This window comes from Anomalospiza imberbis, chromosome 12 (assembly GCF_031753505.1).
Source record: "Anomalospiza imberbis isolate Cuckoo-Finch-1a 21T00152 chromosome 12, ASM3175350v1, whole genome shotgun sequence".
In the NCBI taxonomy this organism is placed as follows: Eukaryota; Metazoa; Chordata; class Aves; order Passeriformes; family Viduidae; genus Anomalospiza; species Anomalospiza imberbis.
In genome coordinates, this window is record NC_089692.1 from 13,355,515 (window position 1) to 13,372,320 (window position 16,806).

General features: G+C 41.0%; 1 protein-coding gene across 1 annotated transcript in view; it reads left to right on the forward strand.

Annotated features, from left to right (window-relative positions):
• GLG1 (golgi glycoprotein 1) overlaps positions 1-16,806 on the forward strand; it is a 77,718-nt gene that overhangs the window by 54,589 nt on the left and 6,323 nt on the right. Inside the window, exons 8-17 of the mRNA XM_068202850.1 lie at positions 1,517-1,731; positions 7,108-7,229; positions 7,844-7,945; positions 9,828-9,981; positions 11,643-11,780; positions 12,562-12,648; positions 13,540-13,602; positions 14,255-14,368; positions 14,774-14,862; positions 15,723-15,840. Of these exons, the coding sequence (XP_068058951.1) occupies positions 1,517-1,731; positions 7,108-7,229; positions 7,844-7,945; positions 9,828-9,981; positions 11,643-11,780; positions 12,562-12,648; positions 13,540-13,602; positions 14,255-14,368; positions 14,774-14,862; positions 15,723-15,840 (1,202 nt within the window). The remainder of the gene's footprint in view (positions 1-1,516; positions 1,732-7,107; positions 7,230-7,843; positions 7,946-9,827; positions 9,982-11,642; positions 11,781-12,561; positions 12,649-13,539; positions 13,603-14,254; positions 14,369-14,773; positions 14,863-15,722; positions 15,841-16,806) is intronic.

Genomic DNA, 16,806 nt, shown 5'->3' on the forward strand with positions numbered 1-16,806 from the left:
TTCTATTCACTGTGAATTCAAGCAGCTCTTTTCCTCCATTGTGTAGTAAGCATTAAATATGCTACAAGGTTAAAACACAGAATAGTGAACCTGTTTATCCTCACTCAGGGAAAACCAGGGATAGTCAGTCCTCTGCCAGTTATAAATAATGTCTTTTCTTGCAGTTCAGTAGCTTGAGTAAATGCCTAATTTCTCTGATTCTAGTTTTTCCCTATATAGAAAGAAAATGTGAGAATATTATTTTTGGTCATTTAAGTTAACGTAAGCTGGAGGTGTCCTAACACCAGCTGCTGTCTCCAAAGGCATTAGAAGGCTCAATGCAGCTGGACCATGCTAAAGGTTCTCTGTGAAATTGCCATAATGTGAAACAATGTGTTACATCCTCTAGATCTGCACTGGAGAACTGCTTGTTTTCCCTCTTGGCATGCAGCTGGGTTGTTTCACAGTAAGCAGCCGGACTGCATGCTGCAGTGCCTCTGGCATGGGATGGAAAGGCTGCCATAATTCCATAAGCAGTCTGCATTTGTGAGTTTGAATAACTCATTGCTTATGATTGATGTGGAAATGATGTGCCCTGTTTATAGAAAAGTTGTGGTTTTGGGGTGGTGGGTTTTTTTTGTTTGTTTGGGTTTGTTTTGTTTTTGTTTTTACTTGTCCCTGCAGTAGGGCAGGTGGTTTCCTGAATTGCATGCAGAAAACTGCTGTTCAGCTGTTCGATTCCATGGTGGAACAAGTTCTGCAGTGTCTCATGCATGAGGCATAGCCCAGGAGGAACACTGATTATTCCACACAGCACCATGTGCATGTGTTACAACGCCTGGCAGCCCCTGTTGGAGTGTCCTCTGTTCCATAGGATGTTGTGCACATATAACTAGGTTGTGATGGGGACTGCAGGAAAGCTTATAGCAGATCTAAGCATTTACTACAGCAAGATTTCTGTGCAGCTGCAGCGGTTTGTTGGACACTCCATATACACTCTTGTTTAAGTCTGAGTTTTGGCTTCCTGAGCATTTATGTGCTATTGCCCTAGAGAACCTTTTCATTGGAGAAAATGTTTAACCTGCTGTCCAGACAAATTCTTCTCCCAGTTACATACCAAGGTGGTGAACCTACCAAAGGTGACTTCTGCAGTGGAAAAAGGAGCCCTTGGGCATATGGGGAAAAGCTGACTTGTGCTACAGAACTGCGAATCCATGAGTGCTTTCAGCTGTTCTTCAGAAGCAACTCCTGTAATGTGAAATCCAAAATCAGATTCTCCTAATCTTTCAGGCATTCTTGTTTTAAAAAACTGTGTTAAATCCATAGACTGGCTATATTTTACAGGGTTGTTTAAATGATAGGAGCTACCACAACCACTGGTTTATTCCCCAGCATGAATGCTCCAGCACATTTGCCTTACTCTGGTGTTGTTCAGAGTATGGACATTGTCCCCACTCTTCCAACACGCTGGTAGCACAGGTCAAGAAGGGCTCTGCTAAGCATTGAAACTAAATCACATCATCTTCTCTTGGCTCAGGTCGACAAGTGAGCAGTGAGTGCCAGGGTGAAATGCTGGATTACCGACGCATGCTGATGGAAGACTTCTCGCTGAGCCCAGAAATCATCCTGAGCTGCCGAGGGGAGATCGAGCACCACTGCTCCGGCCTCCATCGGAAGGGCCGCACCCTGCACTGCCTGATGAAAGTCGTCCGGGGCGAGAAGGGAAACGTCGGCCTCAGCTGTCAGCAGGCAGTAAGGAGCTTTTCTCTCACTTCCCTTACAGTTTGCTCAGTTGGTAGAAGCACTGATTTGTCTGTTAATGTTTTGCCTTGCGATGGAGGTTCTGCTGAAGTCATCCTGGCTCTGCTGGGTGCCACTGAGTGCTGGAAGCAGTTGTGTAATCGCCATGCTGTGAACTTGGTGTGTAGCAGCACATCAGTAAGGGTGATGTTTTTCCCCTCAAAAAATACATTTTGGATTGTTGTGCTCTGGGTTTTTTATTGGATCTTCTGTAGTTCTTCTCCACCAGCTTTGAAGTCATGGAGTTCTCTCCTGGGTGCAAGATGTGGGGAAACTTGCCTTTTATAATTCTAAAACATTCCTTGTCCTTCCCTTTACCCCCTCTCCTCCCCTTTTCCCTTGTGCCCTGTCCTTGGAAATGTACAAAACCTTTCAAAGCACCTTCCCACTCAATTTTACTTTTGTTATTTAATTCAGCTTTAATGATGGAAATGGAACTTTGGGACAGGGAGGTACAGCAGACTGCTGTGTGTTGAGGTACTTGAAGCCAGTGAAGGAAATGTCATTTTCCTCCAAATTACCTCTGTAAAATAGAATATTTCTTTTTGCCTTTTTTAAATTCCATTTTGGCCCAAATACATCTTGCTTATCATTTCTTTAAGTTGAAAACAGTTAAATTTTTGTTCAAACTCATTAGTGCTTTTTAATATGAAATTACATTTTTGTACTTAATACTTGGTTTTACTGACCCATGAGCCCAAAAAAGTGACATCAAAGATAAAAATGGCAAGGGAGTGTTAGTGCTAATGTAGGAATTTGGGGAGATATTTGCTCTTGACTTCTTTTAATAAACAGAAACACGGTTCTGTACATTTTTGTTTAAAATGTAGCTTAAAACTTGAGCCTCAAATGATGCCAGTTTGTGTGTATTACCAAAGATAAATTAATAGCTGTTAAATTTTTGTAAGTCACAGGGTGCTTTTGTGATGAAGCTTATTTCTGCATAAATACCAGGTGTACTGGTGCAGCAGCTGTACAGTTTGAATCATTCCTGCGGGGATCTGTGGTGCATGACTTAGGCTTTGCAGTCTTTGTGTGAAAAACTGAATATTTGTTTCTGTTTTAATATGAAGTTGAAACTGCTGCTTCAGAATTTCATTATTTGCAAATATTTGTAAGATCAGTTAATATTGGGAATAACTTTTAGATCATGACATGCACGTTCAGAACTAGTCATAAGTCAAAACAGGAGGCCCCCAAAAGTGATAAGGGATTTGAAACTTTCAGAGAAAAATATCTTTAGAAATTTAGGGTAAGTTTGGAGGTTTTTTAGTTCTCTTACACTTAAGCTACTGCTTTATTTTTTTTACAGTAAGTTGATGCAATAGTAAATAGGATTGTCCTGAGTCCCCTTCAAGTTAAATGTGTTTTGTTCTCTGGGCAAAGGACAGGAGAAAGCAAATTAAGTGTTGATTTTATGCCTACATTTAGCTTGTCTGGAATTTTATGGGCAAGAGGAAATTCATGGTTGCAAGAACAGGATAAACATTCCAATATTCTGAGTTTCTGAAGACTGACACAGAGCTACTATATAGCTGCCTACAAGTTTTGAAGTACTAAATAATTTATTGTTCTTATTTTTTGTATTTGAATGGTAATGGTTGTCTCAGCTGTCAGTGGCTTTGTTGTGTTTTGACTTAATGTGTTAGAATGAGCTTTCTGCTTTTACCTTTAAAGGTAGATAAATTATCTTTGCAAGGAAGAGAATATTGTGTGAAACTCTAACAGATACTGTGCAACTAGAGGCTTCAATTGCTTATCACATGAGGTTGGCCCATATGGCAAGCCCTGAAGAAGGGAAGTTAGATATCTATCATTCAGAGTAAGCAGAGGCCATTTCACTTCTTTTTGGGTACCTAGAGAGCACCTTCGATGTGTGGTTCTGGTGTGGCTCTTGATGATGGAGTGGTTGTCTGTGGTGCCCCTACATTTTCACCTGCAGAAAGAGGAAAACAGCATAGCTGCTCTGGGATGGTCCCAGCAGAGCTTGCTGCAGTGGTTTGGGTGCATCTCCAGATGTTGTCTTTCTATAGAGTCAAAAATTGACATCCTTGTGCTTTTAGCAGTATCATTAGCTAATGCTAATACAGCACCTTGATTTCTTGGCTAACTCAAAGCAACAGATGTTGTCCTGAAATTCTTCCTTGTAGAAGTTCTATGACCAGACACACCTGCCTAGAAAGTTTGCCGGAGGCAATTATAAGGGGAAACATTTGTTTTGGATCTGGTTTCACTTACTGTCCTGTCTGTGAAGGTTTGCTCTGATTCTGCTTGTCCTGTGAAAGGAAGATATTAGCCCATCTGCCAGAAACAATATAAAGAATCCTAAAACAACAAAAAAACAACCAAAGAACCTCCATTTGATTTTCCTGCAAGAGCATTAACTAGTACCCTTTCCTGCAGGTGGAGTATAAGTGATTATTTGTATTTAAAAATTTGAACAAAATGCACTCTTAGACATTTTCAAGCCCCAGTATTTTAACTTGGGAAGTTCCATTTCTTGTGAGACACCTCAGCCAGAGTGATCTTGCATCTGGGAGTCTGTGCTCACACCTAACTGCTGTTGTGCAGGAAGCACATCTAGACCCAAGTGTCAGAGCTGTGTGGGGGTTTAGTCTCAGTTTGAGTAGTGAACTTGCCAAAATGCTAAAGCTCTGTGAATGGTAAAGGAGCAATGGCTTTCTGTAAGTGGTTTGGCCAAAGTTAGAAAGAGGACCCCAGGGTGTGTGCTGAGCCTCATAAAGGATCCTGCCCACGGGGAGAGGGTGGGTGTACGCTGTGGTAAGTCATCAGACAGGAGATACAGTGTCAGCCCTTCAAAGGTTCTACAGCTGTACTGGCAGGGTCTAGCATCTCTGGTGTTTCTTGGTGGAAGTAATATTTTATATTAGAACTGTTCATAGATAGTTTTTAAAAATATGTGGCTTCTATGTTGCCCTGGTCTTACCTTTGGGGTTTTTTTGGTTCAGACCTTTGAGTGTATAAAATTCCAATTCCTGCTTAAAGGGCATATATTTCTTGCCTCCAACTTCTAATACAGCTGTTAAATTAGTAGTTCATTGTAAATTTAGTTCTATGCCCAGGATGAAAGTTCAGAGCATTGTAAAGTTTATCCAGATGCTTTTCAGCTCTAAGGGTTTGTTGTGTGAGGGAGGAAAAATCCTATACAACCTTCACTTCTATCACTGGTGCCAAATTATTCCTTCTTCCCTGCAGTCAGGGCAGTTGGCTTGGTGCTGCACATCGTGCATGTGGTTGAGAATTAAGGTCGGGAATTCTGCAGTAGTGCCCAAAACAGGGTGGAGGGATAAGAAGGTGCTCCCGTGCTTCTGAACTGTTGTACCTGGTGTGCTTTGGCCTCTTCCACTTGATAGCAACAAAACTACCGATGAACTGAGACCTGAGAAAGAATCCTGCTACATAATGCTCCGGCCAGTTTATTTAATCTGTGTGTGTAAGGAAGTGTTGGGTTTGAGGTTCTATTCCCCCATCTTTCTGATATGTAAGTCACCTGACTTGAAGTAATCCCAGGAGTTTGCACACACACAGTATTCCCCATCCATGCAGACTGTGTGAGTCTCTGCCCCAGCAAAACCATAATATTCTTCCTCCTCTTGTAGTGACTCTTACAAGTTTGCAAAGAGCACATCCAGTTAAGGTTTGACCTTAAGGTTCTGTTTGACCACAGTAAGGTTCTGTTTGACCACCTTCTTTTATTATTATTTTTAATGAAAATATCCCAAGAATTTTTGATAAATAGTGCTCTTCTCAGCTGCCTGCATCTCTTAGAAGCTGAGGCCAGGCATAATTAAGAGCAAGTCACAGGAAATCCTGTGTTCCTCCCAGGTAATCTGTGGTCTCTCCTCATGACTGCAAGTTTTCTATTGGATAAATAGTGCTAGCTTGTATTTTCTCCAGTTCTCTGATGCTTTTTTCTTGCCTGTGTTTTGTGATGTTAGGGCTTTGCCCCTGAAAGTTTCCTGGATGGTGTTTAGGTGCAGACTTTGAAAGGTGGAGGATAAAATTGTAACCGTGCTTTTGATTTAGTTGGGCTGAGGGCCAGTGACAAAAATCATTAACTAAGTGTCAAGATGTTAAGAGCATGTAGACCATTTGATGTTGGTGTGCAGTTGCCTTCTCAGCAACCTCTCTCTTTTTTTTTCCCTTCAAATTGGCAGCTGAAAATGTTTTCCTGACAAATGATTATACCAGTCTGTCTTCCATCAGTCTTTGGAAATCCACAGCTTGATGGAAAATGAAATGGGGCATGGGCATCCTTGGAGTTAAGGTCCAGAGCTACCCTTGTCCCAAAATTGAGATTTACCCAAATTCTCTTCCCTTGGCCCAGCAGACACCTCCCAAATTAATGTTCAGATGACATGGACTGTGTCCACATTTGATTTTGTAACATAGTGCTAAATATGCGAAGTGGTGTTTCCTTATTAATAAGAGAATTGTTTTTCTGCTGCTTTTGTCAGAATACTTTTTTCACAGGAAGAAATAATTGATGCAGCTATTCATACTATACTTACCTATGACAACTGAAAGTATTTAGAAGTCATAAGGGTAGTGCTGGGATATCAGCTTTGGGTTGGCACACCTGGTCTCTAAATCTTTGGAATATTTTTGTTTTTGTCTTTCACTTACACTATGACTTCTCCTAAGTAGTTAAAACATGGTGTCCTGGATTTATTTTATACCTTAGACACACAAACGCACACACACATACAAAAAAAAAGTGTACTACAGACCCTGACTCCAAAGCCTTGAGCAGGCATCCCTGAGGAAATATTACTTCATTGGACATCAGAACAGGACATTTTATCCTGTATTTCAATAAAATGTTTGTGTCCTCTCCAGGCAATTAAAAAAACTGGTTTATACTTTGTAGATAGGCACACTATCTTAAGACATTGGTTCAAGTTTCAGTTGTAAATAGTATTCATGAAAAGACAAAAGAATTGTGTGTTTGGTAATGTCAGCCTTACGGAATGAGACTACCATCAAAGCTTAAGATAGATCAAAAACAGAGTAGGCATATCAAATTTGAGCTGTTCTATTCTGTAAATTGGTACGTAAGTAGTCCAAGTTCACGGCTGACCTTCAGTGTGTAACTGGTCTCATCCAGTGTTCCTGGGCTACTTCATAATGGTAATTAGGGTCCAGCAGTGCTGGAGTTGGCAGGACAAGCTCTGAAAATAAAACACTGCAAAGCAGAGTTCATACATCATGATGTTGTTACTGGCATAGAATTACCACGCTGAGAGATTGTAAGTAGTCTCATTTATGTCTTTAACATTTGTTTTGCTGTCCACAATTCCTTTCCAGCTTCAAACCCTGATTCAGGAAACGGACCCCGGTGCCGATTACCGCATCGACCGTGCGCTGAACGAGGCCTGCGAGTCGGTGATACAGACAGCCTGCAAGCACATACGGTCTGGAGATCCCATGTAGGTGCTTCTCAGTCAGAGCTGGGGCTTTTTTCCCTGTTGGGCATCCATAAAGGTTGTGTGGCTGACCAGTAGAGACACTAAAACCTGTCCTACAGATCTTCACTGAGATGTCTCCATTCTTGCTGTACAAGCAAGCCAGTATTTTTATAGGACTGGTTTGGCACTGGTGAAGGATGTAGCCTTCACAGGCACTTAGACTTGTGTTTGTAACATTTGATGGGCTAATTTCTCTAACTATGTAAGTCTCAAGCAATATCACGAGATGACAAATCTAGAAATGCCAGGTAAGCAAACCCATGCTGCAGAGACAGGTGTCTCCTTTGTCTTCAGGTCTAATAATATATTCTCCCCTGGGCCAGATTTTCTATAGAATACTCCTTATGATTTTGATCAGACTTGCTGAGATAACTAAAACAATGGAACAAAACAAACACAAATCTGATATACACTTGTTTTGGATGTAATCTTTTTGAAGGAAGAGAAAGATCTTCACTGAGTTTGAACATCCTATCTATGGGTCACTGGAAGACTGATTCGGCAACACCAGCTGTTACAGGGAAGCTCAGCATGATTTTAACAGTCTGTGGCCTGGCTTTTTCTTCTGTTTGTAGGATTCTATCTTGCCTGATGGAGCACTTGTATACTGAGAAAATGGTAGAAGACTGTGAGCATAGGCTCCTGGAGCTCCAGTATTTTATATCTCGTGACTGGAAGTGAGTACTGTAAAACAAGATTTATCTTCACTTGGTGTTTGTATTAAGTGTTTGCATGCATTAGCAGTTCCTTGTAAAACAGTATAGCTTGTGGTTGTTCAGAAGAGGACTTTCAAGTACACCAGGTCAGTAGGGTGTTAATGCTTGTGTAGAACAAGAAAAGTAAAAGCTGCTTAGAAAAGCTGTGATGTCGCTTAAATCAGGTACTCTTTTAGAAGTGATGCAGCCTTAAAAAGTTTTCAAGTTTGAGCTCTAAAATTTGTTACATCTTTAATTAAAGAATTCTGTCTGACCATATTGAAGCCAAAGGTCACTTTGTCTGCAGGTGGCAGCCAGTTGTATCTATTCCAAGTGCTACAGTACGGATCTTAAGTAAACTAAGTTTTTAAGTATAACAAAGACTCACTGTGTGAGAAGCTTCCTGCCTCCATTTCTGCCTGATTTCAAATTCTCTAAGTGTGATTACAGCCTGTAGAGCAGAAGTAATACACTTCAGAGCACTACTTTTCCATCTTTCTCATCCAGAGATGGCAGTGCTTTGTTTTAAATACATACAAAGCCCCTTGTGTCAGTGTTGGTTAGGAGGAGGAGAGAATAAATTTGATAAACGTGACCAGTGAGGAAAGAATAAGTGTTTGGCTTGTCTTCTAAAGAAGATTGAGAGGTGAGGAAATAGAGTACATTAAATGGGGTTACTGCAAGAAATTGAATAATTGTTCTCAGTGGCCACAAAGAGTGTAAGGCAAGAAGTCCTGAGCTTTGATTATTGCAAGGAGTATTCAAATCAAACGTTAAGAAAATCTTGACTCACAGCAAGTTGTGTACTTATGGACAGCATTGCCAGTAGCTGAGAGCTGATGTGCTCTGTGAACCTTCTGCTTTTAAAGATGGGGCTTCATGGAGCAGGAAGTTTAAGGCTTTTTGGCTGTTATTTAGTCATCTCAATAATTATCTCCATAGGTAGACAATTTTATTTTTTTCTCCTTCCTGTTTGTCTTCATTACTGGGTCTCCTGCCTGTACTGTTTCCAGCAGGTAATTCATTGTTTGAGTCAAACTTAAGTGATTGGAAGAAGGAAGACTGATTATTTGCATTTTCCTGGGAGTAAGAATAATCGTAATTCATAATGCAGGCTGGGCAGCATTAGCTTATCTTTGTTTAACCACTGTTCCCCAGAAATGGCTTATGAATCTGTTGCACTGACTGTGTGCCTCAGACAGATGCACAGAGTAGAAGGGGTTTTGTTGATACCTTTATCATTATCTATATAATTGTGTCCACTGAAATCACTTGATGTTTTTTTCCTATAGTGTTTTATAAATACAAAATTTCCATTTTGGAAGGTTAGCAATATCTTACCTAGCTTTCTTGTAATTAGAGGTCATATTAAGAGATCTGCGCTTACATGCAAAGCAGGAGGCACTGAGTTTGCACTTGGCTTAAATCCAGGGCAGACAGAATCAATCCAACTCAGATTTTTATGGAATTGGTGTTTCAGAATGGCAGCAGTACAAAGTAAGTGTAAGATATTTTACAAGGAAAATGTGGTATGTACCTGCCTTTCTGCTCCTTCAGGGCATCAAGGAGATGATTTCTTTTCTCATGTGACAACATTTGTCTGGCATTCTGCAGAAGAAAAGGGGAGGTGCTTCAAGAAGTGTTGAACATTTGATCTGTAGTTAAAGATTTTGGTGTTATTTAGGAAGTTGATTCCAAATTGAGTTAAGGCCACCTGTTGGTTCATTTGGTCAGACACTGCTGCTGAGTGGTGTCCTGGTGCTGCCTGAAACTTGAAGTGGATTTTTTGCCTCCAGATCATTTTGGGATATGAAAAACATTGCATGTTTGAATGATGTGCCAGTGATAACTCCTTTGTTTGCAGATTGGACACAGTCCTTTACCGCAAGTGTCAGGGAGATGCCTCCCGCCTCTGCCATACCCATGGCTGGAATGAGACCAGTGAGCTGATGCCTCCAGGGGCTGTTTTCTCCTGCTTGTACAGGCATGCATATCGCACAGAGGAGCAGGGAAGGAGGGTGAGTGCTAATGGACAACTGGTTGCTTGTTGATCTGTGGTAGAAGTTTGACACGCAATGCTAAAACTGCCAGAGCTCAGACAAGCTACTTTAAATCATTTACTGTAGGTGGTAGTTGCACTGTTTGGGTGCCCAGCTCTTCCTCAAGCATGCCCTGAAGGTCTAGGTGGTTGTTCTGGTAAGGCAAAGTAGGCCCAACAGGATGACTGACCCATGCCACAGGCCCATGGAGAGAATGGTGTGCTGACACCAACCTACATTTCTGTTCAAACCCAGTACAAGTTCTCCCTCGTGTCTTTCCAAAGAGGAATGTGATTCCTTGCAGATAGCCAGCATAGATGCAAAATTGGTTTTATGCAAAAGGGAGTTTCAAGATCACCTTTCTTTGGCTGTTTCTAATTAAGTTTTGATTTGTGCCCAGCTTCAGTTTATATTTCATTTAGTTTTTCCTATGGATATGATGCATCCTTCCAGTTCTTTGCAGCATGCTGTACTGATAAATGTGCTTATGCTGTCTTCAAAGAAGACAGTGGGGATCTGACTTGCTGCCCTGCAGTCTGGATATCCACCATAATCGCATTTGTGGTTGAGAGCTGCTCTTTTCAAGTTTGCTGCCCTCTCGTGCCTTTAGCAGGGCACTCAGATGAAAGCACCTTGGTACTCAGTTCCATTTCTTTTGGCACTGTAGTGTACACAGTCCCTAGGAGTTGATGGGTTTACACAATGGCCCAGTTTAAAAATTAATTTCCACAGCTTGATTTAGAAGGTCTTTTGTGGCAGAGGTCAAGTATTGATTGAAAGCATCTCTTTTAGGAATAATTTTTTTTAATGCAGTTTCTTAGTCTGCTGAGTTGAGACTTTTTCATTCCATTTTATATTAGTGCTGACCAAAGAAATCAATAGCCACCCTGCAAATAATCTATCAGAGAGAGAAAAGGTTTTTAAATGTGTTTTTCTTTTGGAAAGTAGGCTAAGGGAGCAGCTGTCATTTTGAAATTTAGTCTTGGAAACAAACCCATGGGAGGTTTTACCTGTATTTGTTTCCAGTGCTGTTGACAGAATGCTAGGTAACTTCCAGTGATTTGGATTTTTAAATGTATGAAGCTTTAAGCTTCAACTGGTGCATTTTAGGTCAGATAAGCACCTCACCAGTATCCCTTGGTTTCCAACAGTTTGTTTCTTCCTGCCTTGCAAGAGCTGACTCTGATGTGTGCTGCAGTGGGGATTGCTGAGCAGAAATTACAGCTGGACTATGTTGCCTTATTCTGGGCTTCCCATTTGGTATTAAGGGCATGAGCTACTTTGACTTTCTTCTCCAGGATCAGTCTGTAGCCTTGAGTGAAGGTGTAGCAGGTAGCCTGGGGACCTGATCTGGCATCTCTTTCATAAAGCGAAGTAGAGGTTTAAAAATATAAAATGAAACTTAATGGAATGAAAAGAGCCTCTATCTAAACTAAATGACAGAGCTCCATGCTCTTTTGGAACCCTCATTTCTTGTGGGGGTCCTGGCAGGCCTGTGCTGAGCAGTGCAGGACTTCTGTGGCTTCTGGGATTGATGATGGCATTTGTGGTCACTCTCAGAACCTTACCTGACAGCATCCTGTTTGCTCTGTGTGGATTTAGGGACCCCATATGCCAAACACTCCCTGTTCTCTTTGCAGCTATCACGAGAATGTAGAGCAGAGGTCCAGAGGATCCTCCATCAGCGAGCCATGGATGTGAAGCTGGACCCAACCCTCCAGGACAAGTGCATGATTGACTTGGGGAAGTGGTGCAGTGAAAAAACAGAGACAGGGCAGGTACTGTATTACACAATGTCACTGCTACTTTGTTTGCAAAGCTGGATGGGTGGGAAAGAATAAAGGGGATAAAGGATGTCTTGCTGCCTCTTGATAGTGGAGAACATGTTAAAAATTACTGCAGTTTGAAACAAAATCTGTACCAGACTGAGACAGGTGGTGCAAAAAAGCTTTGTGTGTTTAGGTGTTAGTGGAATGAGAAGAGAGAAAGGGATAGTTTGCAGAAAGGGCTTTAAAGAAGCATCCTTACCCTCAGCCTCTTATTTGTAACGTTCTATTACGAGCTTGATATTTCCCACATAAACTTTATCCCATTTCCATCTGGCAAATACTGACTTGCTTCCTGTGTTTATACAGAACTGAACTAACATCTGCAGCTACTTAACAAAGTTTCAGCAAATACTTTGGTGTTAAATTGCTGTACCTAGAGGGCTGTAGGGAAGGGACCGTTCTGCAGCAGATGATGTAGACACCACTGTCATTCTGAAGTGCCTGTCACAGGCTGGGTAACTAACCTCTCTTTAAGGTTATGGAAAGGGCAAATTAAATGGGATATTCCAGAACTGAAAGCACATAATGCAGCTTTTAAGAACAAGTGGTAAGGTAACATCCTAGACCATTTCAGTCATTACTATATATGTGTGTTCTGGGAGTGCTAGTAGAGGAGTGGGATTAAATGAGGTTTAGAACTTCACAAAAAGGAGGGCAGTTTCACATGTGTAAAGCCTAGAATTTCAACTTGGGTTCTTGGATCACACACTAAAATGTCTGTTTCTGTAAGGAGCTGGAATGCCTTCAGGACCATCTTGATGACTTGGTGTCTGATTGCAGAGATGTAGTGGGAAACCTCACTGAGCTGGAGTCTGAGGTGAGTGGATTTCAGCCTGGGGTAAAGGTAATAGATGAGCATGTCTAGTTAAGCATGCCATTTTAATAATGATGAAGAAATGTGAGGTTAGAGGAGCTGTAGAAATGCAGCTAGGATCTGGCATCAAAATACATCCTTTTTAACCCATTCAGTGGAAGTTTTCGTGGAGGTTCTTGAGGAAGAGAAATGAACAACAGTCAGGATTTTAGGCTATTGATGGCATATCTCCTGCTTTAAAGGCCACTTACAGTACTAAAACTAAGATTTGCACAGGAACCCAGTTAACTTTAACACAAGTCAAGATATGTGATGGGACTTGAGATTTTGGTCTTGCTTGCAAGTAGTTTTGAGTACTGCATTGCAGCTTCCCTCCCAGTCACAAAAATTTTGCAAGCAATAACCACCAGGTACATCAGTAGAGATTTCCAGTGATGTTGACAGCTTTACTTCTTTTATGAAGCTGCATATTCGACTGTCAAGACCCAGAATGTTCCCCATAATCTCTTAAAATTTACACTGTGCCCTAGGGAAAGTTCCCTTCCAGTAGTTAGAAACTTGGTTTTATCAGAACTATGCCAAATCTTCAACTCCTGCCTATGTGTAAGGTGATTTCTAATGCTCTAGCACCTAGTTTGGAGGAGAATGACTGAATTATCCAAGCCAGGAGTTTCTGTGGAGACCAGGCTCTTCCCTTAAGCTGGAAGGCTTGTCTTGCATTTGCCGTGTTGGCAAGAGTGAATCCCGGGATTTCCAGAGCTAAAGGGCAAAGCTGTCTGGATTACTTTGTTCAAACCCCTGTAAACTGCGTTGAGTTTGAGTTCTCACAGGTTTTTAACTGAGTCTTTTTCTCTTGTGCATTCCTGTGAAAATGAAAAACTGTATTTCCTGCAGGACATTCAAATTGAAGCCTTGCTGATGAGAGCATGTGAGCCCATTATCCAGACATTCTGTCATGTGAGTACACTAATGATGTGGATATCTTTGAGGAAAAACTCTGGGAAAGGTTAGAGAGTTTTAGTATTACTTCTTGCTACACCTCAAAAGTAAAATCAGACGTAATAATTTCCAAAAGTCTTCAATTAAAATATCACCCTGAAATAAAAATTCTTAGTTCTACCTAATGTTTCTGCTGTTGTCCAAGCCCTAGCATAAAAGTTTGTTTGAAGACGAAAATTGCTCTGTAATTGGCAAAAATCACTCTTTACAGTGAGTTAAATACTAGACTCTTTTCCTTCTCCTTTACATGCAGGCATGTCTAACCATTGTACTCTGTGCAGCTGCTCAGCACCGCTGAAATAACTCCACTCTTGTAGGGCTGAGTAGTTAAAGTGCAGTGAAGGCACCTAATTAAAACAGGTCATGTAAGCACTGAGTCTTTGCAGTGTGCTCTCCTGAGTCTGAAGTGGGTGTGTTTCTGAGATTGTTCTTCCCTGAACTGTACAAACATAGTTGTGTGGTGTAACTCGAGGGTGGTCAGCTAATAGTGAGCTCACCATGGAGAATGGAACTGTAAGTTCCATATTTCCTGGTCACAGTGGGATAAAAGAGCATAAAACCCATGACTTGTAAAAATAGTTAATTTTTATGCCTTTCATCTCTTCTTCAGGAGGTTGCAGATAACCAGATTGATTCTGGGGACCTGATGGAGTGTCTAATACAGAACAAACACCAGAAGGAAATGAATGAAAAATGTGCAATTGGTGTTACTCATTTCCAGCTGGTGAGCAATGTTTTTTTCTGCTATCAGTGGAAGCTTGTTCTGTTCTTTCAGGGTGTTGCTGAGAATTAGCTAATTATGAAATTAGCTTCTTCTTTAAAATTAATTTTTCACTGTATTTAAAGAGCTCTTGTGAATTCAGACAGTTGTATTTGCATGCCTGGTCATAAATGGTCACTTCTGGAGATGATTTCTTTTCAGCCCTTCCTTCCTTCCTGGCATTTGGTGGACAGGGTCCCAACTTCTTCAGAGCAGTATTCCCCTTTCTTCCACATTACTAAGTTGGATCAAAAGTATGTGCTAATTGTGTGATTAAACAAGTGGTTTTTTTGGCCAGCACTTTGCTTTTTTTTTTTTTTTAAACTCTGGATGACCAAAGTTGTTTTTCTCCTCATTTCTCTCTTGCAGGTTCAAATGAAAGATTTTAGGTTCTCGTACAAGTTCAAAATGGCTTGCAAGGAGGATGTGCTGAAGCTGTGCCCCAACATCAAAAAAAAGTATGCAGTGGCTGCCCAAACAGCAATCTGGTTGTAAAAATATGTAATTAAGTGACAGTGTATTTCATGATAGGACAGAAAATGCTGGACTTCCTTTAAAGGCTGATTAGTTTGTGTGTGTTCCCTTAGTGACTGTGTTCTGCAGATGCTTAAGGTAGAGGCCTGCCTCTTAAAATTACTTCTGCTTTACTCCTGGATAGAAGCCTGTCCTCTTTATTTTATTTGCTGTTAAATTAGCTAATTATTACAATTAGTGGGTTGCATGTCCCAGAATGTCTTATATCCTTGCTAGATTTGCTGTCTTCAAAGAGGCAGACTACTGTTGTTTTAGTTGCTGATCTGGGAAGGGAAAATATCCCACTTGTTTTATCTGGTTTATTCACTGTAGTCCAAGGGATTTTTTTAATGTCCTACTGCAATAGTGTGAGGCTGAATTACACACAAGGTCAGTCCTGTTAGTGGATAGCAAGACTATTTGCATTTTATGAGGTAAATGCCCTTCCCATAGTGTAAAAGGGTCGCTTGCAATGCTGTGTAGGTATTCACCATCATCTATTTCTGAGATGAAGCAAAGCTTTTCTCAAGTGCTGACATGACTTAAGAGCAGAAGTCTTGCTGGGCAGAGGGGTTGGTGGCATTTTGAATGTCTTCCTGTCTGTTGATTTAGACTCCAATTTAGGTTTTAATTGTGATGCAGTTACTCTACATAGAACTGTACCCAGAAGTAAGCACAGATGCACAAGAATTTTATACTGTGTTTGGATTATTGGAGTCAGTTTTTCTGGTGTGGTAATCCAATATCAACCTTGGCTGATGTTAGTGAAGGGTGTATGAATAAAAAGCTGTTTTCTTTTCTGCAGGGTGGATGTAGTGATCTGTCTGAGCACAACTGTGCGCAATGATACTTTGCAGGATGCCAAGGAGCACAGGGTCTCTCTGAAGTGCCGCAAACAGCTGCGTGTTGAGGAGCTGGAGATGGTAAACATGCCTGAAACTCTTGTCCTCCCCACTCTTGTAGTGAGGTCCTTCAAGTAAAGCTTCCTGGTTTGTCCACCTTTGGGGGAAAAAAAAGGAAGCTTGTTTGTAAGATGTATCTTATTTATTTTTTCCTCTTTTCTTACAAGGGCTCAATTGCCCTTCATGGTGAAAGTACTGATTGTCTGCTTTAATGCCTTAAATATAGTCTCATGAAGGCTAAGGCAAGCTAAATGGTCATTGGAATTTCAGCTAGAAGTGATTATGTTTAGTGTTAGACAGCAACGTGCTGCTCATTCTGATGTCCTTAACATCCTCTAGGAGAGAACAAAAGCTCCATTTTACAGACTGAGGAAACAAGCACAGTTGAAGCAACTCGACTCCAGCTGCTTCAAGTTGCTCAATGGATAAATAGGAGTAGTGTTTGTTCTGGTAGGCAAAGCTGCCTCTCAACTTCCTGCTGCAGTGCTTGAACTAATAAACTCTTAAGGTCTTTGTCCTGTAGATACTGTTTAAGTGTCAAAGCTTCACCTTAAGTAGGTCCATATCGGAAGAGGCAGCACTTTTGCCTTTGTATGGAAGAATTCAGATGCTGGGCATCACCAAAACCAGGAAACTTCATTCACATCCTCCAGATCACCTACACTAGATGGGTGGCTGTTAATATGTCCTTTAGCTTTCATGTGGAAAGATTTTAGTTGTCTTGGACAGTTGTGATGATTCCCTTTTAGGAGAAGCATTGGAAACAACTTGCTAGCTCTATAATTTGATTTAAACTCTTTCTTCAGTCTAAAAAGCTGAGAGATCGCTGCAGGGAATTCCAAAGTTGATTTCCTAGCACCACTTCTCACACCCAAGACCCTTATATTCAAAGAAACTGAATGCCTGTTGTGAGGGTTGGTTACTTTTTGTGAGTTGAGGTCTTCAGTTAGGAGGTTAAAAAAAGTGAAATAGTCTCGAGTCCTACTT